Raw genomic sequence first — 26,444 nt, 5'->3', positions numbered from 1 at the left:
GTCCAGATCCTTTTTCGTTTCAGCTCTACCTAGTCGGATTCGTCCGATAACACTAACTTTACGAAATCTAGCATCCATAGACTTTGTCCCACATCCCGCGTGAGAGTGCACACTCTGCACCCGATCTCCCTAGGCCTCCTGCTAGTAATCTGAAGGTTCAGTAGTCAAGTCCTAGCGATCCTAAAGCCTATTAGAGTAGTACTTACCTGCTAGTAATTTCGCATTCCACTTTTAGAGTATATGGTTTTTCGTGCCCCTCGGGCATTTGTGTAAATTGTGTGACTTTCAGTATTTTCATAAGAGCTTTGTATTGTGCTTAGCGCCCTGTCCTCATAAAGAGTCCAGGGCTGTTGTGTTCTAAATAAATATACTTTATTTTCATAACAACTTGTGTGGTGTCCTTTCACTTAGTGTTCAAGGGGTATATGTGATGGTATAACAGCTGGCTTAACACGCCCTCTAGAGTTTAGCCTAAAGACTGCTCTTGTCCATGCTACTAGGATAGCTGGTCTAACGGTTGACTTACAACCAATCATCAATAAGGGTCGTTTGGAATGATACACAGTGATCACTAGAATAGTGAGCACTACATATCAGGCCAACTTCTCCCAAAATCTATGGAGCCTGGGAGAAAAGATGCTGCAGGCGACCAGGAGGAAGATGTCCGGTGTGATCCAAGGGTGGATCAGTGAAGAGGAGAACCTGAAAGCAGAGGGGACAATGTTCAAAGTCACTAGCCAGTGACTGAAGTGAAACCAGGAGTGGAACCAGATGTCGTCGTCGCGATCAGGTGAAGAGTGGACGCTTGTCTCTGCAGCCACGTGGACCAGGAGGTGTCTTCGATGACCAGGATGGAGGTACGAGCTGTCCCACGCAGGCTCTCGCTGTCGGCGGTGTCGGATCCGGATTTGGAGTCAACAGTCCTTGGCAAAGGCAACCCACGCGGTGAGTGGAAACGGCGTCTGGCGTGGACCAGGATGGTCCGGAGTGCTTCTCCTTTGCAGGGAAGCAGGGGCCAGTCTGGAGCAACCAGACTAGCAGATTGGATTTCAAGATTCGTCGTCTAGGAGGTCACTAGCCAGCCGTCAAGTGACCAGACAACGCGTCGAGCAGCAAACAGGCAGAAGGGCCCCACTCAGATCTCGTGGATGCTGGAGGGCTGGTCTTCGGTGCGGGAGCGGCTCGGGGTCGGGGCTTCTCAGTCCCCAAAGCACTTGGTCGAGGTTACCTCAGAAGTCGTGCTGGAGCGAAGTGCTGCTTCTTCCAAGATTGCCAGTCCCACGTGTCTCGTCGCACCCACGGATCTCAGCTGAGCTCGTAGAGGTCGGAGAGGTCTGGGAATCCGGGTCTCGTCGGGCTCTGAAGTCTGGATCCTCAAGGAAAGACGACAAAGGGAAGCCGCTGGACGCTGATGGTGCCTGCTTGTGCAGGGTGGACACTCCTTGCCCACAAGGGAGATTTCTTCAGTCTTCTTTGCAGAAAGTCGAAGTCCAGAGTTTCTTCTTATAGAGTTTCAGTTCAGGATTAATCTAACTTGGAATGGGACCAGCTCCTACCTTTATCCTGCTAAAGGGGGCTGTACTACGACTAGGTCCCTCCTATGGGTGGGACCAGGAAGGAGGGTGGTTACACCCCCTATCCTTTGTCCGGTCTTGCGTCGGAGCTGGGGCTGGAGAGCCACAGGAACTGGTTTAGACTGGTGTATGCACAGGGACACCTTGTGTGCCCCAGGCATGTCTCATTCCTTTCAGCCCTGTCCTACCCAATACACAAAATCCTGTCTGGGGTGGTGCTAGCACCTCCCAAGGCAGGAAACCCTTTGTCCAGGCCTCCCTTGCTGGAAGAACTCCCAGCAGCAGGAGGTCAGACTTGTGCCTGTGGTGGCAGCATCCATTTTGTGATGCTGAGGCTCGGGTTAACTTTAACCGGGGTTCGCAGTTAGGTACATGTCGTGTCCCTCTAGAAGGGTGGAATGGTACCCCCGTCGACAGAATTGGCGAGGGGGTCGTATTCCAATTCGTATGACACCTAACTCGACATGTTTTGATAATGATATGCCAAAGTTAGCAATAGCGCGAGGATTATAATGCACTTAAGAGTATATGGTATAGCGTTATCATGGAAACAGCTAAAGGACTTGGTTCCGAAAGCTGCAGACAGGCTCAGCCCATGCCAGAGCACTATCTCACATAATTCCAGGCACTCTGCCTCCAGGATTGTTAAGGCCTGCCATAGGAGTGACGTATAGGGGTATATGTGTCCATTTTAGGTTTAGATATAGGTATGCTATATCTAAAGCAAAGGGTGATTACACCACCTTGCCCCAGCTGATTGATCAGCCAGTTGTGTCAGATTTGGAGGGCCAGCCAGGGGTGGCATAATACATGCTGCAGCCCCTGGTAGGCCTTGGGTTCACTTATGCCCTGGGTACCTATGGTACACTGTACAAGGACATACAAGAGTGACCCAATACAAATTGGTAAATGCACCTAAGGTACATGGATGTCAATTTAGAGAGAGAACAGCTAGGCTGTGGGTCTGATTAGCAGGCCCACAGCCAGGGAAAGTCGTAAACCAGTGAAGCAAAAAAGCAAAAATCTGGGCTGACCATAGGATTGCAGAACCTACTCTCCTACACCTTTGACCCCTTCATAACTGTCCCTTACATCTTCTTACTCTCAAGACTGCTTTCTTGGTAGCTATCACCTCTGCCAGGAGAGTGAGTGAGCTCCAGGCTCTTTCTTCCAAACCTCCTTTCCTTTCTGTTCATCCGAACAAGATGGTTCCGTCCTTCTTTCTTGCCAAAGGTTGTCACGCCCTTCCACATCGGGCAGACCATCACTTTGCTCACCTTCTTTCCGCCTCCGCATCCTTCAAGGGAAGAGGAGAGGCTCCACCGTCTGGACACAAAACGTGCGCTCGCAATCTATCTACAGCGTACACAGCAGTTCCGGGTGGATGGTCAGCTCTTTGTTGGCTAGGTGGGCGCCAAAATAGGTTCGGGCGGTGCCCAAACTGACCATCTCCTGGTGGGTCGTTCTGTGCATCAAAGCATGTTACTCCTTGGGCAAGAAGGAGCCTCCTCTGGGGCTGCATGCCCATTGGACCAGGGCAACTGCAGCCACTACTGCCTTGGGACGCGGTGTCCCTTTGCAGGATATTTATCAGGCAGCAACGTGGGCCTCGCTGCACACGTTTACCAAGCACTACTGCCTTGACAGTCAGGTCCGGAGAGACGGCCTTTTTGGCCGTTCTGTGCTCTGTGACTTTCTGGTGTAATCCTGTTCGCAGACCCTCCACCTTGGTTGGTATTGCTTGGGTATCTATTCTAAGGTAAGGAATCTATCACTAACGTGTCTCTTTCAGATGCACAAGTTACTTACTTGTGTAACAATATATCTGTAAGAGACGTGATAGATTACTTACCGCCCCGCCCATCTTACCCGTTCTGCGAACTGATTACTAGGGTTAAGGTCATCCCCTTTTAGGGCCCTAGTTTTATGTTTTGTCAGTATCTTGCATGGCTCTGCGTTTCGGCGCAGAATAGTTGTGTACAGAATTGACACCACGCACATGGGTGGCGCCTAAGTACTCTCCGTGAAATCATCTCGGCGCCTACAATGCCAGTGACGGACGCGGAGCCGCAGGACGCCACCTACTGGTCGCACAGAGGTACTGCTAAGCAGAAAAACTTTCCGGATCCAGCCTGACGCCTGGGGATATTCTAAGGTAACGAATCTATCACTAACTAATGTTTCTTACAGATATATCGTTAGACAAGTAAGTAACTTGTGCTTTGTGGGCTGTTGTTAAATTAAGTAATTTTTAATAACATGACTTAAACACCTTGGCAGAGCCAATATCTCTGGCTAAACACTTACAAGGTCGCAATGGCGAGACCGATTGCATTGCAAATGCTTGTTTGCAAATGCCATGTATCTTACACTAGAATTCACTCACTTGGAGAGGTCTCTCCTTTTTAGATTCAGGTCGGGATGGTTTGTCGTTTAGAATGTTTCTTTGATGGGGCTAATGTGTAGGGTAGTGTGCTGCCAACCTGTCCCTGTAATTGTAAGGCGGAACAATCCTGGTTACATTTTATGCTTTTCGATGGCTTTGTTTGCAAGTTTTTGCAACTTTGTCTTAAACCCCCACTGAAAAAGTTAGTCTTTCAGAAATGCAGGGTGGCTTTAACCTTCCTACAAATATTAAATAGCCCTGACATTTGCTGTAGCCTATGTTGCTTCCTTAAGATTGCTAGTCGTAGCAGACAATCAAAGGAGGGGAGATAGTTGGGTAGCTGAGACGCCTAGAGGACAGTTCCATAGTCTTTTATTATTATAATATATTATATGCGATAGAATGATACAATTTAAATATTTTTAGCTATTTTTAATGAACCGAGTATATTTATGATGCTCTGGGAATTTTATGTTTAATTGTATTGTTTTATTTTTTGCTTTTATAATCTTTTTACGATCGAATAAAAATGTATACTGATTGATTGATTTCTTTTTGAAAGTTTAATACTCATTGATGATGTCCTTAACACATGGTCAATTGATTTTTCTTGTTCTATGCATGATATTTAGTAATATATCTTAATAATTGGATCTGCTACTTCGCTCAATTAAAATGCCATTCTAATTGTTCCCAGATCTTCTTCTGATGGAACAACTCTTTTAATGCTGATCATTAGCAAAAAGAGCTGTTATATGGCACATTATTTGATATATTCACACTCTGTAGATCCATTCTGCATTTTAAAGTATTTCTTCCTTCGGCTAGATTCGGAGAAGATGTTTGAAGTCTGCCATAACACCATATCAAATGCCTTGAGCTTTGTTCCCGTACATATTGGACCTACTCCTCCCCCTGATTCAAGAAGCAATCTGCGGGATAACATTCAGGAGGAATGCTGCCTTGTGTTCATCGGCTGTGTTCTTAAAGAAGAAGAATTAAAGGATTGGCTCAGGCAATGTGCAAAGCAGGTTTGGGCGAGTTAACATATATTTTTGTTTGTGGCGAAGAAAGGCTGTTGTTTAACACTTGTTGAATTTTGCCATGCTATTCTTTATGTATGATCCACACATTTTATTAATTCCCTTTAATGTCATTTGCTAAGGAAGAACCTTTGTAAAGAAACACGAACTAATGGTTAAAAGATTATTTTTAATTCTCTCTCATTATTGACTACTACTTCAAATGATCAATTAGTCCCACTCTTGTAACCTAGAACAAACCTCTGTTTGGCTTCTGTGTACGGAGCAACTTTTTCTTTTTAATGCAGCAAAATGTGTTTTCCTTCAGATAGCCATAATTTAAAAAAAAACATCATATTAAAGGTACTTGGTTTATACTTAACACCATTCGAAGCGAACCTAGTTTCTGAAAGAGACAATTTGTTATAGATCCCTTACCTTTAGAAATAACCCCATGCGTCACACTAGATCCAGATAATTTTTCATCAGCAGTACCCCTGCGCGTCCAAAGGTGGTGTTGGTCGGCTCCACGTTTGTCGTTGGTGTTGTGGTCACCGGGATGATGTTGTGGCAGCTACTTAGACGCCGCACTCGTTCACTGACGTCAGTTCCTTCTCCAGCCCGCGCAGATCCGGAGAGAGCGGTACCTTCAGTCACTTTTTTACTGACTTTTTTGCGACTTTTGTCAACACCGTTTTTGAGTCTATCGACTCTTGGTGCACATTAGGGATGCCCGGTTTCAAGGCTAGCGGCTTCTGTGGAAAGCGGATGTTGGTGACGGATCTGCACTGCATGTGATGCCTGGATCGCGACCTCGATTCCAAGTTGTGTTCCGACTGCCGGACCATGAATCCAGAGTCTTTGCCGCAACAGTCCTGAAAGCTTCTCGAGGCCCAGCAGTCTGGTCCGGGCCATTCAAGGTGCTGGTCGCGGAGCCATCACTGCCTCTCGTCTTCAAAGTCTTCCCACTCCTCATGTAAGTCTAAGCACAAGAAGAAGTCGAAGAAGCATCGTCGCTCTTTGACTTCTCCCCGTCTGTCGGCCGTCGCGACAAAGGATTCGGGTGGTACCCCTCCCGCTGCTCCACTTGCTGAGCCTGAAGGGTCCGCTCAGAGTTTCCTTCCCTTTCCGGGACCCGGAGCAACCCGTGCCCAGCTTCGAAGCTTGTATGAAGCAATGCATGCCATCTTTGGGAAGCCCGACTACGCTGGCGCGCCTTCGGGCCCCGTGGACTCGACTGGGGGCCCTGGGCCTTCAACGCCGGTGGCTCCGGCACCGCAGGGTCCTTTTGGATACAGGTCGGAATCCGGATCGGTGCTTGTCGACCTCATAACACCTCTCCCGGCCCCGATTCCACCGGCACCACTCTGTAGCCAACGTCAACCCCGACGTGGACACTGAGCTGGACCGACATCGACCGATGCCGGATCCAGCACAGACAGGTAATATTGTACCTTTGTTCTACCCTGGTTCTTTCATGCCAGTGTACCAAAGAACAAAGCTGTAGGCCAGATTGGCAACCAAAAGAGGGTGAGGAGGACTGGGGGGGGTCTGGAAACCCTTTAACTGACCAGATGGAGTATGAACCGGACTGGAGAGAGGAGTTGGGGGAAGCCAGTGGTCTGGATACCTCCATAGGCCTTGGCATGTTGTCTCCTTCTGGCTACGGAGGTGTGAGCTTCTTATGCAGTGGTGTTGTGTAGGGCGGTCGATGCTCTCAACCTCGAGCTACCTATGGTGGCAGTCAGGACTAAACTCCTGACAGAAGTGCTTTGGAGCCCCTGCTACTGTTTAATGAAGCCCTAACTGACATCCTTTTGGGTACCTGGTCCAGGCCCAACACAGGTGCTCCTGTTGATAGGATGATTGCACAACGCCACTGCTCGGCTCCGGGCGACCACACTTTCCTCTCCCAACACCCCACCCCTGAGAGCTTGGTGGTCCAAGCCTCAATGTCCAAAGGTACATTCCTTACCGCACCACCTGATAGGGAATACAAAAACCTGGACCATCTTGGGAAGAAGATGTTTTCTTCCTCCAGCTTGGGACTGCGGTAAGTAAACACTGCTTGTCTGTTGGGCCGTTACACCCACTCTGTGTGGGATACGGTAGCGCAGGTGCTGCTCCAGGACCCTTCTGTCCCGTGCAGTTGCCGAGGGGAGAGACACAGCCAGGTTTACCATACGATGTGGACTGGACACCGCCTACTCGCTAGGCCGGACGATTTCAACGTTGGTAGCCCTTCGACGCTCCTCCTGGCTAAGGTCGACAGTTTTTTTCCCGGGATGTCCAAGCTACCCTAATGGACATGCCCTTTGATGGCCGTCGCCTGTTCAGCGACAAAGCAGACCGCACGCTAGAGCGCTTCAAGGACTCTCGGGCTACCGCCAAGATCTTGGGCCTCTTCAGCACCTCCCCTGCTCAGTCTGCTTTTCGCCCCTTTCGTGGCTACGGAAGGGGTGCCTCACCACGTTCCACCCAGAGCCACAGGCCTGCGCAAGCTGTTCAGCCCCTGCGCGGCCGTGGGTCTGGGGGCCTGTAAGCGGGCCAATCAACCACTGCCCACTCTGCAGTAGCCTCAAAACCCTCCTAGTCCCGCCTTTCAAGGCCACCAATCGCCAGTGGACAGAAGGATTCACCATCACCTCCCCCATTGGTGCACCAACGCGTGAGACAGGTGGGTTTTGCAGATAGTCCGAAGGGCCTACTCCATCCCCTTCGATACTACCTCCCCAGCCATGCCACCTCAGTACCATCGAATGTCGGAGGATCATCTGGCCCTTCTCCACTAGGAAGTAGGTCATGGTTGCAGATCATGAGTTCCAGTCTTCCACTATCTCGACAACTAGCTGTTGAAGGCGGACTGGCCCCAGGCAGTCGTCTCTCACCTCCAGACTACGGCGGATATCCTGCACTCGCTGCGGTTCACTATGAACCTGCCAAAGTCACACCTGACTCCCTCTCAGAAACTCTTTTTCATCGGAGCGGTTCTGGACACAACGCAGCTTCGGGTTTATCCTCCTGAGCAGAGAGTCCAGGATATTCGGTCAATGATACCAATTTTTCAGTCTCCATCCCGGGTTTTGGTCAAAACAACCCTGATGCTGCTGGGCCTCATAGTCTCCTGCATCCTGCTGGCCAATCATACCAGGTGGAATATGTTGGCTTTGCAGAGGGACCTGAACTTCCAGTGGGCGCAGCATCAGAGGAATCTGTCCGATTGTGTCCAGATTTCGGAGGGCACTGCACAACAATTGCATTGGTGACTCTTGAACCAGGATTGGGTCAATGGCAGATCCCTCTCCCTTCACCAACCAGAACACACAGTGGTGACAGACTCATCCCTTTTGGGATGGGGCAGCCACATGAGAGAGGCGGAGATCAGAGGTCTCTGGTCTCCGGCGGAGTCCGGGCTCCACATCAACCTACTGGAGCTTTGGGCGATCTGCCTTGCACTGAAAGCATTCATTCCCTCTGTCCGGGGAAGAGTAGTGCAGATGTTCACGGACAACACCACCGCCATGTGGTACTGCAACAAACAAGGCGGGATGGGGTCATGGACCCTATGTCAGGAGGCCTTGCGTCTCTGAACATGCTGGAACATCTGGCATATCCCTGGTGGTTCAACACCTGGCAGGTTCACTGAACACCAGGGCGGACGAACTCAGCCGCAAGTCCATGATGGGTCACGAATGGCGTCTTCACTCGGAGGTGGTGCAAGGTCTCTTTCAGCGGTGGGGAGAGCCTTGATTAGATCTATTTTCCACCGAAGAGTACGCGGAATGTCAGCAATTCTGCACGTTGGAATTTCCAAGGCGGCACTTGCTAGGCAACGCTTTTCATCGCAAGTGAAGTTGCGGTCTTCTATACGCCTTTCTGCCTATACCACTTCTGCCCAGAGTGCTGAAGAAGATCAAGCGCGACTGGCCCCAAGTCATTCTTGTGGCTCCTGATTGGGCACAAAGAGTCTGGTATCCCGAGCTGCTCAACATAGCCATCGATCCCCCGATCCGACTGCCTCTTCAGGAGAATCTTTTGTCGCAGCGGCTGGACACGGTCCTCCATCCAAACCTGTCCAGCCTCCACCTCCTTGCGTGGAGATTGAACCGCGGCAGTTGACGTCATTTGAGTTGCCTCCCAAAGTTTGTGATGTAATCTTGGCAGCCAAGCGTCCCTCCACTAAGACGTTATACGCCTGGAGATGGAATAAAGTTGTAGTATGGTGCACAGCAAAGGCTGTGGATCCCCTTTCTGCCTTGATTTCTGAGGTTCTCTTGTTCCTCATGTCTTTGGCCAAACAGGGCTTTGCTCCTAGTACTCTTAAGGGCTACCTCTCGGCCATTTCAACCTTCCTCAGGCTTCCTGATCAGCCTTCTCTTTTCAAATCCCCTTAGATTTCTCAAAGGCATTACTCATCTTTTTCCTCCTGTTCCCTTCGTAATGCCTCAGTGGGAATTGAACTTGGTTCTTACTTATCTGATGTGCGCTCCCTTTGAGCCACTTCATAAATGTCCTCTCAGAATCTTCCCTCTGAAAACTGCTTTTCTGGTATGCCATCACCTCTGCACGCAGGGTGATAATGTAATGTAATGTAATGTATTACTTGTAAAGCGCACTGTTGCCAGCCGGCGTCCTGACGCTGTATACCGCTGGGGAACCCGTCCTGGCTTTCCCTGTGGGATGGTCCGTGCTGGGAATCCCCAAGGTGGAGCCAGGCATCCCTGGCGTTGATGGGGCGTTGTGGAGATTAGGCAAGCTAATGCCCGGAGTTGCTGAGTGGGACCCCTGGTTAGAGTAGGCACCGAGGCGAGAATTATCGAGTCCGCTGACCCTGGTCCACGACACTGCCACGTCGGGAATTGAACCCTGATCCCGGGCCGACTTCTGCTCCCGGGTCTGCCGCCTCTAACCAGTGAGCCACACCACTCCACAGTGAGCTACAAGCTCGGTCTTCCAAGCCTCCTTTTCTGGCTGTTCATCCGGACATGGTCGTTCTCAGAACTCGACCTTCCTTTCTTCCAAAGGTGGTGACTTCTTTTCATATTGGCTAAAACATCACTTTTCCCACCTTCTTTCCGCCTCTGCATTATTCAAAGGAGGATCCACAACGTGCGCGCTCCTTTAATTTGGATCGCACCAAACCATTCCGGGTGGACGACCAGCTCTTTGTTGGTTACGTGGGCGCTAAGAAGGGTGGGGCCGTGAACAAACGGACCATCTCCAGGTGGGTCGTTCTGTCCATCAAGGCCTGCTATTCTTTGGCAAAGAAGGAGCCTTCAGTGGAGCTGCGCGCCCATTCCACTATGGCGATGGCAGCCACTACTGCTTTGCGACAGGAAATTCATCTAAATGACATCTGTCAATCACTACTGCCTCGACAGCCAAGTCCGGAGAGATGACTTCTTTGGCCTTTCTGGTGTGAACTTGTTCGCAGACGCACCTTCAGGGTTGGTATTGCTGGGGTATCTATTCTTAGGTAAGGATTCTATAACTGTTTCTTTCAGGTGAACTAGTTAAATACCTTTGGAAACGATATATATGTAAGAAACATAAGTTAGTTATAGATTCCTTACCGCCACACCCATCCTCCCCGTTCTGCGAACTGACTTCTAGGGTTAAGGACATCCTTTCAGGGCCCTAGTTTTGTGCACCAGTGGTCAGTGTCTTGCATCAATGGACACAGAGTCGACCAACGCCACCTTCCGACACTCAGGGGTACTGCTGACACATTTCTTTTCAGATCCAGTCTGACGACTGGGGGTAATTCTAAGGTAAGTAATCTATAACTAACCTATGTTTCTTACAGATATATTATTACCGAAGTTAAGTAACTTGTTCGTTACTGAGACAGATTTGTGTCTTGGGGCAGCACTCAGCAGAGTGACCCCTTCCAGGCTAAGTTATGAGATGGTTTGTGTTGTCTCTCACTTGACAAGGCTTGGCTCTTGGCAGTTATATCTTTTGCCCCTTTTTGCCTTTTTGTGGTTGCCAGAACAGCCTTTAATATTAAAATCACCTGTTTTAAAGCATTTTCTGAAAGGCCTACAACATAGGTTTCCTAAATCTCCATTTGTCATGCTACTGTGGGAACTTAACTTGGTTCACATTTTTGATGTCTACTCCCTTTAAGTCACTTCAAGCTCTCCTTTGCAGCTGCCAACTCTGAAGACAGAGTTTTGCATCACCATAACATCGGCATGGTATGTAAGTGATCTTCAAGCTCTCTCTAACAACCTGATGTAAACTACCTTCTTCTGGTTCTGCGGATGTGAGCATCCTTCTTGCCGAAAGTTGACAGACCAGTCCACTTAGGTCATATCACCTTACTGGTGTTCATTGCTTCATCTCACCCTTCTAAGATGGAGGAGAAACTCCATTGTTTGGACCACAAAAAGAGCACTGAGCTTTTAGATCGGTTGTACCAGAGAACTCCTGTAGGAATCTGGCTCTCTATGTAGTGTACTCAAACAAGGTACACTGTGCAGTGAATCCAGTGGGTCTACAATTGGTTTACAGAGGCTAAAGTGGATAATACTAACACTATCTTTTGTGGTAGTGTGTGTGAGTTAGGCTTATCAGAGGGTAGTGCTAAGCATTTGTTGTACTCACAGAGGCAATAAATGAGACACACACTCAAAGAATAAATCTGAGACCAAATTAGAAAAATAACACTTTTTATTATATATCTGAAAGAAACACGTAGTGATAGATTCCTGACTTTAGAATTATCCCCAGGCTTCAGACTGGATCTGGAAAGTTTTCGGTCGCAGTACCCCTGAGCGTCAGAAGGTGGAGTCTTGCCGCTCCGCGTCCGCCGTGGTCGCTGAGATGACGTCTCGGCAGCTACTTAGACGCCGCCCTCGCGCGCTGACATCCGTGCTTTCTTTTTCTGCACCAGCAAGCGCAGATCCGGAGAGAGCAGGACCCCAGTCACTTTTTGACTGAGTTTTTCGAGGCCTTTTTGTGTCTGTTTTTCGAGTCGATCTACTTCTTGTTCCGTAGGGATTACCGGTTTCAAGTCCTGCGGGGAACGTCATTGCATGATGTCACTGACTGACCCGTACCGATAGCGTCTCTATTGCCTGGGGCGCGACCACTACCCAAGTCATGCCCAGACTTCCGGGCCATAGCGACGATGACTTTGTGGGAGCAGTCCCGAAAGTTGCTTGAAGTCCGGCAGTTGGCTCCGTGCCGTTCAAGGTCCTGGTCCTATGGGAGGTTGAGGGACCGGTCGCAGAGTTATCACCATCGTTCGTCAGGATCGAAGTCTTCGCACTCAGGATTAGGTAGGGGAAGCACCACAAGAAGTCGTAGAAGCACCATTGCTCTCCAGCTTCCCCTCGCCCGTTGCAGCTTTGAGTGCAGATGGTGCCACCCCCGCGGCTCTGGGGTAGCCTATGCAGTCACCGCCAGCCTACCTGCCCTTCCCGTCAGCATCAGGGGAACCTGTTCAATTACGTCCAAATTTCAGAGGGCACTGCACAGCAGCTGCAGTAGTGACTCACAAACCAACATTGGGCCCAGGGCGGATGTCTCTGCCTTCCCCAACCAGAGCACACAGTAGTGACGGACTTGAACCTTGTTCTGACATATCTGATGTGCGCTCCCTTCGAGCCACTTTATAACTGTCCTCTTCGTCTCCTTACTCTGAAGGCTGCATTCCTGGTTTCTATCACCTCTGCCAGGAGAGTGAGTGAGTTCCAGGCTCTTAATTCTAAACCTCCTTTCCTTTCTGTCCATCCGGATAAAGTTGTGTTGCGGACAAGACCCTCTTTCCTGCCCAAGGTAGTCACAGCTTCCACATCGGGCAGTCCATCACCTTGCCCACCTTCTTTCTGCCTCCGCATCCCTCGAAAGAGGAAGAGAGGCTCCACCGCCTGGACCCAAAACGTGCGCTCTCATTCTATCTGGATCGCACACGCCAGTTCCGGGTGGATGACCAACTCTTTGTTGGTTACGTAGGCGTTAAGAAAGGTCGGGCCATCTTTCGGTGGGTCGAGTTGTGCATCAAGGTATGCTACTCATTGGCTAAAAAGGAGCCTCCTGTTGGGCTGAGGGCCCATTCCACTCGGGCCACAGCGGCTACTACTGCCCTGGGTCGGGGAGTCCCCTTGCAGGACATCTGTCAGGAAGCTACGTGGGCCTCGCTGCACATGTTCGCAAGACACTACTGCCCGGGCAGTCAAGTCCGGAGAGATGGCTTTTTCGGCTGTTCCGTTCTCTAGGACTTTCAGGTGTGATCATTGGTTCGCAGACCCACCACCGGGGTTGGTATTGCTGGGGTATCTATTCTAGGGTAAGGAATCTAATACTAACCTGTTTCTTTCAGATGCACAAGTTACTTACCCTCCGTAACAATATATCTGTAAGAAACAGTAGTTAGTATTAGATTCCTTACCGCCCCACCCATCCTCCCCGTTCTGCGAACCGATATCTAGGGTTAAGGTCATCGCCTTTCAGGTCCCCAGTTTCATGGCAAAAGTGTTAGTTTTTATCATGGCTCTGCGTTTCTGGCTTGGAAAAGCTATGTAAAAGAACTGACGTCAGCGCACGAGGGCGGTGTCTAAGTACTCCGGCGATGTCATCCCGGCGCCGACGACGGACACGGAGCCGCAGACGACGCCTGCCGACACGCAAGGGTACTGCTACGCAAAAGTTTCCGGATCCAGTCTGACGCCTGGGGATATTCTAAGGTAAGGAATCTAATACTAACTACTGTTTCTTACAGATATATCGTTACCGAAGGTAAGTAACTTGTGCGTTGCGGTCACTGCCTGCAAGATGTAGGGGACCAGCTCTTCTAATACAAGGGAGATGCTGGCTGCTTGGTTAACTGGAATCTAAAGTTCTGGATTCCGGGGGCCACCTAAATACTAAATTTAGGGGCATTAGTGGAGTGTAGAGTAGTAGCCAGGTGCTACCTACCCTTCGGGTCACTGTGCCTCCTATTTGACCACTTCCTGTGGGAAGTGGGCATAACCCTACACCAGTTTCCTAAATTCTGGCATCACCAAGATGGTGGGATTTTCCTGGAGTGGGTCATATTAAGCAGCTCACCTTAGGTGTGTGTCTTACCTGGGGTGCACCATGCCATACTAAATTACCACCTGTCCTGATGCCAAATGGGCCTCAGGGTAGGGGTGGCACCTCCCAGGTCTGAGGGATGCCGGGGTCACATATCAAAGCGGCAGAGGCTTTGAAGCCTTGGACCTGTGTTCTTTCCAAAGACTGTACCTTTGTACCCACAATTGGCACATATCTGCCCACAGGTGAAGGTACAATGGGCACCAAGGGCACTGTGACCATGGGAGGCCTCTAAGGGCGGCAGCACCTATTGTGCCACCCTTAGAGGTCCTGTACCTGAACACCCACACACTTCCATTGCAGGCTGCGGTATTGTTTGTGCGGACAAAAGTGAAGAGTCGACATGGCATACATCCCTGTGTGCCATGCCGGAAACCCACTGCCTGAGGCCTAGGTAAGTCACCCCTCTAGCATGGGGCACCATTCCTAAAGTGAGGGTACAGTGGCATGAGCCCTGTACCCCTAAAGTGCCTAAGCCCATTCTTAGACATTGTAAATGTAGTGAAGCCATAAAGAGTTGGTCATTACGAACTCCACAGCTCCATAATGGGTTTACTAAAAACTGGGAAGTTTGGTAGCATACTTCTCAGCACATTAAATCCACCCTGATGACAGTGTTGAATTTAATGTAAAATGTACTCAGAGGGCATCTAGGAGATTCCCTCCTAAAAATTTACTAGCCCTGGTGGGTTCCTGAATGGCTGGCTGCCATTTTCCGTCACCAGATAGGTTTCTGGATCCCTGGGTAGAGAAACCTCCACTCTCTGGGTCCAGAAACAAAGACTATCCCGGGCACAGGTGTCATGCCCCTTCCCCGGGTTGGGCTGGGTCCACGAAAGGGGAGGCATCAAGGGCCTTCCGCCTTTGGAAGCTGTCCCTGCCTTTTGCTGCCCCCAGCAACTGGCTCCGCTGGCTCTGGCTCCCTCTTTGGGCAGGAGAATCGCTGGGAAAACTAAGCTACGAAGAGAGGTATGCCCACCTTTGCCAACCCCACCACTCAGGTGGGGGAGGTGAGGTAAAACACACATATTAGTCCCCTCCATCTTGAGGATGGGGGGGACTCAGCCAATTGGGGATAGGCCTTTTCCCCCTTCCCCTCGAGGGCGGCATAATAGGGGGTGTTCCCACCCCAAGGAAGCGACCCATTGGTCCCGCCCTGCACACCCCTTTGAAGCCCTTACATTTAGTATTTAGGGACAACCCTGAACCTTGCCTCATGTTCGATGAAGAAAGAAGGAGGACTGGAGAGCCTTGCTGGCCCAGGAAAAAGAGGACACCAACTGCTTTAGTCCCAGCCGTACTAGCCTGTCCCGACTCAGACCACCATACAGCGAAGAAACGGGTGAGTCCAGCAGCCCCCCAGAGCCCGGAGGACTTGTTCTGCACACACCTTGCGAAATCTGTCTCCCGTGATCACCGGATTTGCTCAAACCAAAGACTTCAAGACCAAAACCTGGACCACCACTCTGCAACCGGCCACCACTGCCCAAGTCCGAGTGGCGCAACACACCCAGTAAGTCTCCCCAGCGATTGTGGCCTAGAATCTTGTAACCCCTGACCTCCCACATGCTTCGAGACCACACCTGCAGCCTCAACCCAAAGGATCCCCCCCGACTGCGACTGAAGGGCAGAGGGAAGACCAGGTCAGCGACCGAAGCGGTCTGAAGAATTGAACCGTAACCGTAGGCAGTCAGAAGAATCCATCGCCAAAAGACATCCCCCAACCTTGGGTGACCTCACTGACGGTGTCCACGCATCCCCTAAGATCCCAGCTCACCTCTCCAGCTGGTGGTTGCCTTCAGAAAGTCTCCCTGCCCGAGCCTGCAGCCTCTTTTCCGAATCAGAGATCTTCATTGGTGTCCATTGGGTCCCTGACTTTTCCTTGGCACTCCGCATACGGCCGCCCCTGTGCCACCGGTGGTGCAACTCCTGTGCTGATTGTTGACCCCTGAAGTGCTGATCAAAATCCCAGGAGCTTTGCTCCAACACCCGAGTGTCCTGCTCTTAAGCAGCCCTTAACCGAAGGTCCTCTTAGCCCCATTAGTTAACATTGGGCCCCTGCATTCTGTATCCTGGCCACGCCAGTGTAGCTGGTGGTGCAACGACACTGCCCATCTAGACCATGAGGAACCTTGGTCCTAACCCCCAAAACTCCAAATTGTAAGTCTAGTACTTGTAAAATCGATAACTATTTTTCTTTTGTAGAAGCCAATGTTAAGAGTTTGCTGTCCCTAATAATGTCTGTGTTGACCTGTGTTTGGTATAGAAGAAAAGTAACTGTATCTTAAACCTGAAAAAGTCTTACTTACCTTGTATTGTAGGATCCCTGGTGTAATATATAGGCATATCACCCGAATAGTCGATGTAATCCAAAAGTACCGAAAACCTAATCAAGAGTAATTTCTATGCAATTTAAACTGTATCTAAAGTGTATACACACCTGTAAGCATTGCAAATTCAACCACAACATTTCCTTGGAAAGTCTTGCAGTTGAAAGTATATTTTACTTACCTCTCCAAGTCTTGCTTGGTTTTAAAATGAAACATAAGTATACCTTTTTTATACTTACCCAATTGGTCTGAATTCTGTCTGTGTGTGTGTGTGTGTGGCCTGTCCTTTTGTTTTCTTTTTATTAAATTTCTTTTTGGGTTTTTTTCAAAACCATACACTACAGCATATCCATACAGCTAGACATTCAAAACGGCATGTGCAAAAGAAATCAATGACAATATCATTCAGCAGGCTACATGAGCGCATTAGAATATTCCGACAGAAGTTCCAAATAGTCAGTTATAATAGAAACCAATGGCTGTAACGTTCGACATTCTCCATGAGTGCATCATATCGTCCCGACAGAGCTATAGGGCTCCTGGACAGCAGTGTAACCAGTCCTTGATTGAGTGAATACAGTAACTGCTTAACACACCCTCTGGATAAGCCTAACTGCTTCCCACACTACCACAAAGAGAGCTTGCAGTACATACGTAATTTAGCCTCTGCTATACTTCTGGGGACTCCCTGGATTCTGTGCACACATACCTCATTTTAGCATAGACAGTGCCAGCTTCCTACACTCAACATCCTGTTTGGAGGAGGTGTAAACGCCTCCTGCCAGAGCAGGCCTTATTTCTGACCTCTGAGAGCAGAGCTCTTACCTCCTAGGGGTCAGAAGCATGTCTGCTATGGCAGGCTGGACTGTACCAGTCAGTCAGCACACTAGTGGTTTGATTTGGTTACATTTTTGTAAAGTGCATTATTACCCGAAGGGATCAAGGCGCTGTAGCCGAACGTCCAAAACTGAGTCATGTCCATAAACCCACCATATTAGATAACAGGGGAAAACACTGCTGATATAGTGTTGATCCAGGTTTTAAGTGTCTTTCCAAAAGGCGGCAGCTCTGTGGTCGCTGTAAGGCACTTCAGAAGAGAGTTTCAGAGCCTGCCTGCAGCAACGACAAGGCTCTGCCTCCCCATTTTTTCTTTTGGGTCCTATGCACAGAGACCAAATTACGGTGTGTTGAGCGAAGGTTTCCTACTGGAGTGTACCATTGAAACATCTCTTTAATCCCTACAGGACTAGGGAGATAAAGGGCCTTGTGCACAGTACAGATAGCTTTAAACATAATGATTTTTCTGATAGGAAGCCAATGGAGATCGCACAGCTCAGCAGCAGCTGATTGGCACCTCGAAACATCAAGGATTGCTCTGGCAAGCCCATTTTGTGCCACCTGAAGTTTCTGCTGGACATGAAAAGGGATTATGCAACCCGCTTTCGCGCCGGAACTAGTATTAATGGGAATATTTTCATAAGTATCCTTACAAACCAAATGCAGGTCACCACAGTGCGATTAGCCTGGCCATTAAGTGCGAGTTCGGTGTCTCAAATGACACAGATTTTTTATTTTCTCGACTGGAACGGGACAGGTGCCTAAGATACCCTGCCACTAGTTACAATTCCAGTATGATGTTTGCATCCCTAAGAGTAGTACTTACTTTTTATCTCTATTAAGCTTCAAAAATTCCTATCATCCAGTCGGCGACTGTCGACATGTATTGTGAGAAGTTATCAGCGGTGGCAGCAGAGTTCTTAGGCATCAACACAATGATAGGAAATTGCATACATCCCATCGGCCCGGATGATGTCAGCAAGTGGAGAGACCTACAGGTTAAAAAGCTTGGAGTTCAGTAATGAGGTCTGCTGCACTTCACTTGGCAGAGAGAAAACACGTGAGTAGAACTGCTGTAGCAGCACCCTATGTGAAATGTCCATGAGGAAAGAGGACAGAAGAGCCAGGGCCTGTTGTGTGATACCCATATCTTGAAGGCGTTCAATCAGTAGCAAGGCAGAGATGGTATCAAAGGCTACGGGTAGGTCCAAAAGTACCTACACCATGCCTTGTCCCTCATCCACTAACCGCCTAATACATTCCTTGGCTGAGATTAATGACATTTCGTTTCCATGATGTTTTCTGAAGCCAAACTGGGAGTTGTCCACCATTCCTTCTCTTTTGCAAATTCCATCAAATGGCCTTTCAGGTGTTTCTCGAGGATCTTAGCTGGAAGTGGGAGCTGTGAAATCGGACGGTAATTTTTAAGATTCATGCTATCCAAATTGTTTTTGTTTTTAGTAGGGACCTAATCAATGCTTCCTTCTATCGGCAATGATAGCAGCCAGAGAAAATGGCTTTATTCATCAGATCCGTGAGAGGGTGAGCCACCAGGCCAGCCATCATATGCAAAATTGCTGGTGAACATGATTCCAGGAGTGAGCTAGATTTTGTGTTGAGGAGTTGTTGTTCCACCATCTCCGGGGTAAGAAGTTGAAATACTGAGAGCAAATTACACTCTTGGTCTTTAGGCACCGAAGACTCTCAGAAGTCCAGCTGTTGCTCTCTACCCTTGGATTTGCAACCAGTGAAGTCTTTTGGATTTAATTACTTCAAATCCATCATATATGTCCACAATTTTGCATTGGAAAAAATTGCCCAGCTGGTGGCAAACTTTTTATGAACCTTTGAGTTCCCCAACTGTCAGAGGCTTGGAGATCTGTTGTACCACCCTAAAGAGTTCTTTAGCAGAAGTAGCAGTTTCAATCTTATGGGTACAATATGCAGACTTCTCCTCAGCAAGGGCTAATTTGTATTCCTAATTTTGTTCCTATAAATGACTTTCTTGCTCCTCCAACTTTTTCCTCTAAATTCGCTCTTGTCTGCGACAGACCTGCTTAAGAATGCTTAGTCATTGTACCAGGGGCCAGAAGGGGAATGCCTTGTTTGCTTGGCTTCCCTAATAGGAGCTACCATATTGGCAGCCTTCTCCAGACACGCTGCAAGGGCTTCTGAACCCTTATCTACATCATCTTGGATTTCAATAGGCATACTATCAAAGGTTGTGGACAGGGCTGTAGCCGAAACCCCTTTCCAGTTTCTCCTCAGAATCTTATTCTTTAAGTAATGGACACTTCTAACTATGGAGTTGGGCGTAAAAGAAAATGAATCTGTGCCATGGTGAATAATATGACACCATTGGATCATTTGAAAAGATGCCATCTGAAGAATGGCCTGCATCATGTGTAGGGCCAGAGACCAATTGGGACAGTCCCATACTAGAAAGGGATTCAATAATTGCTCTAGTCTTTATTGACGTTCTACGGACTAGGAGGTTTCAGGGGCTACCTCTAAGGTACCCTCTGGGTGCCTGCACTAATAAACCCATCACTGGAATCAGTGTGGCTTTATTAATACGAGATGTTTGATACAGACATCTTTGGTTTCAGTCAAGTAGCTGGGGAACTCTTAATCACCAGTGCCCAGTACATATACTTAAGATGGCTTCCCTTTCCGCTTGCAATGTCTACGAATTGACTTAGACATCATAGGGGCATATCTGCTCATGCCAATATGTTGGCACAGGTAATATTATGCACCCTGCCTTAAGGCTGTAAAGGATGACTTGCATATATTGCATGCAGTGTCTGCAGGCATCGCACACAGGAAGTGTAGCATGTCATGTTTTCACTTTTGTCTGCACCATGTCACGCCGCCTGCAATGGCAGTGTGGTGAGGGGTCCCTTATGGTGGCACAATACACGCTGTATGTAGCCCTTAGGGGTTCTCTTTAGTACCCATGACCTAGGTACCAGGACATATGGTTGGCGGTTCTGTAGCCTATTTACTGCCCTGATGGGGAGTTGACTACCAGATGAGAGCTTATTCATCATACAATTTGACATACAAGTCACTTATTCTTCTTTAACAAGGACTGTGCTTTACACAGCTTCTCACTATCACATACTAGCTCATAAATAAGAGTATCCCAAACCTAGTCAACCTTTTTTTCTGTATAGTGGGATAATTTGTCTGTTGGATAAGATTGTAACTGTGAAAGTTTAATGTTCAAATTCTCTGTGCTTTGATGTGATCCACTGCAGAGAAAAATGTTCCCCGCAAATTAGTATGTTAAATCCAGTAATTTACAGGAGGGTCACTGTTCAGAAAGAACCTAATTCTCACTGATTAATGATGGCATAAAAATATCTGTACTAATGTGATAATTCTCACACAGAGGCCACAGAGAAGACCCCTTAGAACAAGAGGACTGCTATCCCTGCAGGAGATTAAAAACATTCATGTAAGTTTTGTTGCATTGTTTATTATTTATGTGATGTCATTTGAGTTCTGATTTTATTCTCAGTATCTTTGCACATGAGAGTGCTTAACAAAAAACAAAGTTTCTAACAAAATTAACAGTCATTTACAATATGTATAAAAATGTAAAACTTGTGTCAATAGTGGTTTCATTTTCAGTTTATTTTAAACATAATAGTAACCTTCTTCAGGAACAAATTAGAGTTGATGGTTCCCTTATAAGTACTTTAGTTTCCATGCCCAATTTAGTATCTCCTTATCTAACACTACTGCAGTGTTTGGTTAAAGCCCACTAGTATATAGAGTAGCACCCTACTTCCTACCCAAATGCCTTAAACCTTACCATGCATTAGATATACCTTTGGGTCAGCCCTCTTCCGCCAATGGATTGTTTGGATCTGGCATCTTCAACAACTCATTGAGTCAAATAGTCATCAAATTTTGGGTCAACCCACAGCAATTTGCAGATTCTTGGATTTTGGAATTTGGTGAAAAATCCCTGAATCTTCACTGCCATATTTTTCTCAATGCACATTTACCATTCTGTCAGGTGCCCCACAAGACTTACCCTTGCTTGTGAAGCAATTCCTCAGAGACGATAAGAGCACCCGTCCCTGTACCCACCTGACTCTCGTGGAAGGTAAGACCCAGCAGGGATGAGATGGACGCAGGGAAGGGAGCCAGGGTGTAGAGGCTTAACGGGAGTGTGGAGCTTGCGGGTTATCCGGTGCCAGCTGGAAACCAGAAAAGAACCAGGTCAGATTCAGAGCTAGATCAGGAAGGAACCACCCCGCATAACACACACAGAATTAGTGTCCTTCCGGGAACTCACCAGTGCTTCTGGAGACCGCGGTACCCAAACATCAGTTCAGCTCCTGATAAGGACAGCTAAGGTTAGGTGCTCCTGCGCGGGGCACCCAAGCTTGAACCAAAGGAAAGCGCTCCTGCGCAGGTACAAATAAACAAATGTCAAACCAGAAGGCAAAGCGCTCCTGCGCGTGTAGTATGTATTAGAACGTAGTCATGAAACTTATGGCATCCCTGGTACTTAAAACAAGCTATATACAATGCTCCTGCTTAGCGGAGCAATTCCCCCTAACAGCGCTCCTGCGCGATGGGGAAACCAACTGTCTATGTAAACAAAACCCAAAGCAAAGCACTCCTGTGCAAAAGACCCTTGACCCCCGTACAGCGCTCCGGCGCAGCAAGGGTTAAGGGAGGCAAAACAGGTACTGCCCTGAATAGTGCTTCAGCGCAGAGAACCACAAGGAAAACAAGCAAGCGCTCCTGCGCGAGTTCCTGTGATGCAAATAATCAGCGCTCCGGCGCGGCGTAGACCTGGCAACTAACAGCGCTCCAGCACGGCTTGAACAAACACCAGACAGCGCTCCGGCGCGGCTTGAACCAACACCAGACAGCGCTCCAGCGCAGCGTAGGCCAGAAGGTAACTGACGCGTCTCCGCTTCTGCAATCACTTCCGCGTCTCGGGAGCTTCCAGTAAGGATTCGAAGCACTGAGCCGGCGGGAAATGCGATGTTTAAGCGTTTCCCCCGGAAGTGCTTCAGTGCTCCCAGGTCAGCTGCCCAGGACTAGACCGGGACTCAACTTCCGCCCGGAAGTGAGTATCCCGGTAATTCTGTGTGTGCGTTGGCGAGGATGGCCGGGAGCGGCAATCGGCGCGAACCGTGACACATTCATAGTGCTGGCATATTTTACATAATGGACACAGTATGTATCTCTAATAAAATGCAGCTTATTAACCCCTTGCGTGCTGATGACGGCTCACGTCCATCATGCGTCACAGTTTTCCTGTGCTGATGACGGCCGGGAACCGTCATGACCACGCCCGCGATCGGAATGTCCAGCACAGGACACGGGCAAGGGGTTAATTAATCATCGCAAAGCCAGAGGAGAGCGAGTCCTGACACTTTCTTTTCTCCTGCATCACTAAGTCTCAGACTGACATGTCTTGATATGCTGTGAGGAGAAGATTTGCTCAACCTTTATCCCATGTTTTTTGCAATGCGCATCTGATGGTGACTTTTAGCCGCAGATTCCTTACCTTCGAATTATCCCCAGGCGTCAGACTGGATCTTGTATTTTTTTGGTGAGCAGTACCCTTGCGCATCAGAATGTAGCGTCAAGTTGGATGTGACATGTGCGACGCCTATATAGGAGCCACCCCAGCACGCTGACGTTTGCTCTTTTGTTTGCCCAACGGTCAGCGCAGATCTGGGGAGGGCTACCCCTTCAGTCACTGTTTGACTTAACTTTTTTTTTACTTTTATTGAAAGGGTTTTGAGAGTTTTGTCTTAGTGTGGCAAGAATGTCCTCTTGAAAGGCTGGCTTCAAGCCCTAGGAGAGGAGTGGTCCCTAAAGTTCCTGGTGGCGCGGCATGGGACGTTGCAGCTGAAAGAAACAGTTAGTTATAGATTCCTTACCTTAGAATAACCCCCAGGCGTCCGACTGGATCCGGAAAGTTTTTCATCAGCAGTACCACTGCGCGTTGGTAGGCGGCATCGGTCGACTCCACATCGGCGTTGTGGTCGCCGGGATGATGTAGTGGAAGTTACTTCGATTCTGCCCTCCGCTGATGTCAGTTCCTTCTTTTTCCACGCCAGCAAGCGCAGATCCGGAGAGAGCGTTACCCCCAGTCATTTTTTGACTGACTTTTTGCGACTTTTGTTGACTTCTTTTCGAGTCTTACTTCGACTCCTGGTGCATTAGGGATGCCCGGTTTCAAGGCCTGTGTTTCCTGTACTCTACTGATGTCGGTGACGGATCCGCACCGCTTGTGCCTCTACTGCCTGGAGCGCGACCACAACCACAAGTCGTGCTTCGACTGCCTGACCATGACCCTGAAGTCTTTGCAGGAGCGGTTCCGAGCGCTCCTCGAGGCCCGGCAGACGGCTCCGCATCGCTCGAGGTCCCGGTCGCGTAGGTCACAGGACCAATTGCGGAGCCATCATCACTCCTCGTCGAAGTCTTCGCACTTGGGTCAGGTAAGTCGAAGAAGCATTGTCGCTCTTCGACTTCCCCTGATCAGTCGGCCGATGCAACGAAGGGTGCGGGTGGTGCCACTACCGCGGCTCCGCGTGCGGAGCCGTCAGTGTCGACTCCATCCTTTCCTTCCTTCCAGAGACCGGGAGTGACCCCTGCCCAGCTTTGTCAATTTTACGAAGCGATGCATGCCATCTTTGGGCAGCCCGACTCTGCCAGTGTGCCTTCGGGCCCCACAGACTCAGATGGGGGGCCCTTGACCTTCGACGCCGGCGGCTCCGGCCTCGCCTCCACAGGGGCCCTTTGGATGCAGGCCTGGAAGCGGATTGGTGGAGTCGGTGCCGGTGGAGGTGTTATGAGGTCAACCGGCACCACGTCCACAACCAGTGCCGGCTGGACCTCCAGCCGACGTCGACCCCAGCTTCCATCCCGATGGGTACTTTTGTGCCTGCATTCCATCCTGAGATTTTTCAGCCAGTTTGGCAGCAGTGGTGTTGTGTAGAACGGCCGAGGCCCTACACCTCAAGCTATCTACTGTGACAATCTGAAAAAGTCACGTTAGTGATAGATTCCTTACCTTAGAATATCCCCAGGCGCCAGATAGGATCTGGAAAGTTTTGCTTAGCGGTACCCCTGGGCATCAGTAGGTGGCGTTGTGTGGCTCCGCGTCAGTCTCTGGCGTTGTATGCGCCGAGATGGCGTCACGGAGACTACTTAGGCGCCACCCATGCGCGCTGACGTCAGTTCTTTCTTTTTGCGCGCTGAAAGTGCAGATCCGGATTGAGCATGTACTTCAGTAATTTGTTGACTACTTTTTGAAACTTTGTCTCCTTCTCTTGTCTCCTGGTGCACGTAGGGATGCCCGGCTTTAAGTCTTGTGGGTCGTGCTGCAGTAACATGTCGGTGGCGGACCCTCACGATGTGTGCCTCTACTGCCTGGAGACCGACCATGACTTCCGGGACTTTCGAGACTGTCAAGCCATGGCCCGAAGGTCTTGCGGGAGCGGTGCCGGATGCTGCTGGAGGTCCGGCACTCCTCTCTCCGCCGTTCCGGGTCTAGGGGCCTTTTGCGGGACCGCTCGAGGGACCCAAGCCGTCGCTCCTCGGGCTCTTAAGTCTTTGCGTTCAGATTCCGGTAAGCGACGCAATAAAAAGAAGTTGAAGACACGTGTTCGCTCTCTAACTTCCCCTTGTTGTTCCTCGGAGGCGTACGAGGGGGACAGGGGCTCCGCCCCTGCGGCTCCTCCAGAGCCTGCGAGCCCTGCGGCCTACCTGCCATACCCGGGTCCGTCGGCGACTCCCGAACAGATGCAAGAGTTTCTTGCTGCCGTGGACCACCTTTTTAGCCCTCGAACTCCCGCCTGCTCGCTTGCAGGCCCCGCAGTCCCGTGTCCAGATCATGTTGGCGCGGCGGCACTGCCACTGGTGCCTCAAGGTGCAGCGCCTCTAGCCCCGACGCCACCCTTGCCTCCGGCCCCGGCGCTGCACTGGGTGCCGTTTATCCCACCCCTGCCCCAGTTCTCGGACCATTTTGTTCCGACCTGGGATCAGTTTTGGGATACGGCTCCATTTTCAGGTGCCGTTCCCGAAGACACGTGTCCCCTCTCCGGCTCCGCCCCTGCTGCAGTGGCCGGCACCCTCAACGCCAGACGAGGACTTGGATGGCTCCGAGGACCCCCTTGCACGGCAGTGTGACTCCGAGCAGGATTGGGTAGACGACCTTCAAGATGCGGGCAAACTTGTTGTGTCTTCTGCCTGGGGTTTGCCTCCTCGCCACCTACTGTGGAGGACGGCGCTTCCTACACTGTGGTGCTGCGTCAGGCTGCAGATGCTCTCCATCTCAACCTCCCTACGGTGGCCCTTTAGACCAACCTCCTTACGGAGGTGCTCCAGACTGCGTCTGCGTCGTCTGAGCCGCTGCTCCCTTTCGATAAGGCCCTCACCGAATTCCTATTGGGCACTTAGTTGCGGCCGACCCCTGGGGCACCGGTGGATAAAAACGTTGCTAGGCGTCATCCTCCAGCACCTGGTGATCCTGCCTTCTTGACCACTCACCCCACGCCTGAGAGCCTGATCATTCAGGCCTCGATGTTGCAGAGTGCCTTTCCCACGGCTACGCCGGCTAAGGACTCTTAAGAGGCTAGACCAATTTGGTAAGAGGTTGTTCTCCACAGCCAGCTTGGGGATGCGGTCAGTTAACACCGCCTGCTTATTGGGCCATTACCTACACACGGTGTGGGATTCGGTAGCCGAGGTCATGCCTCAGTGTTCTGAGGAGGTCCAGGCTATCCTTTCCCAAGCGATTGCAGAAGGCAAGGATGCGGCGAAGTTTGCCATCAGGTGTGGGCTGGACATCGCTGATTCATTGGGCAGGGCAATTTCCACGACTGTGGCGTTGCAGCGTCATACAATGTAGACAACAAGGATCCCCTGATCGGAATTGTCAGTTCCTAGGACAGGAGCATAACATGTGTGTGAATAATAGCACAATTCTAACAAGCAAGAGGGAAGGTAATTGACATTAAAAAAATTATACTAACAAATTTATTCAGATATAAAAACTCCATTCCATTTAATAGATATTCATATAAAAAACATACATTACATACAAAAATGTTACACATTTTTTTTTTAAGTGCCAAGAACTTATACAGTTTTCATAAAAAATTATATTCACAAAATATTTAAAAGAAACATAAAGTGGCAGACAGACAGAAATTATTGTCTGCCA

The 26,444-nt window shown here is 49.5% G+C and overlaps 1 protein-coding gene across 1 annotated transcript in view; it reads left to right on the top strand.

The window, feature by feature from the left end:
* The window catches only part of DNAAF9 (dynein axonemal assembly factor 9), an 816,325-nt gene that overhangs the window by 741,849 nt on the left and 48,032 nt on the right, over window positions 1–26,444 (top strand). Inside the window, exons 34-35 of the mRNA XM_086964303.1 lie at window positions 4,789–4,991; window positions 20,631–20,696. Of these exons, the coding sequence (XP_086820429.1) occupies window positions 4,789–4,991; window positions 20,631–20,696 (269 nt within the window). The remainder of the gene's footprint in view (window positions 1–4,788; window positions 4,992–20,630; window positions 20,697–26,444) is intronic.

The sequence above is a fragment of the Lissotriton vulgaris genome, chromosome 3_2 (assembly GCF_964263255.1).
Source record: "Lissotriton vulgaris chromosome 3_2, aLisVul1.2, whole genome shotgun sequence".
Classification (NCBI taxonomy): domain Eukaryota; kingdom Metazoa; phylum Chordata; class Amphibia; order Caudata; family Salamandridae; genus Lissotriton; species Lissotriton vulgaris.
The sequence above is the reverse complement of the archived record's forward strand: the minus strand, read 5'-3'. Positions and strand labels throughout refer to the sequence as shown.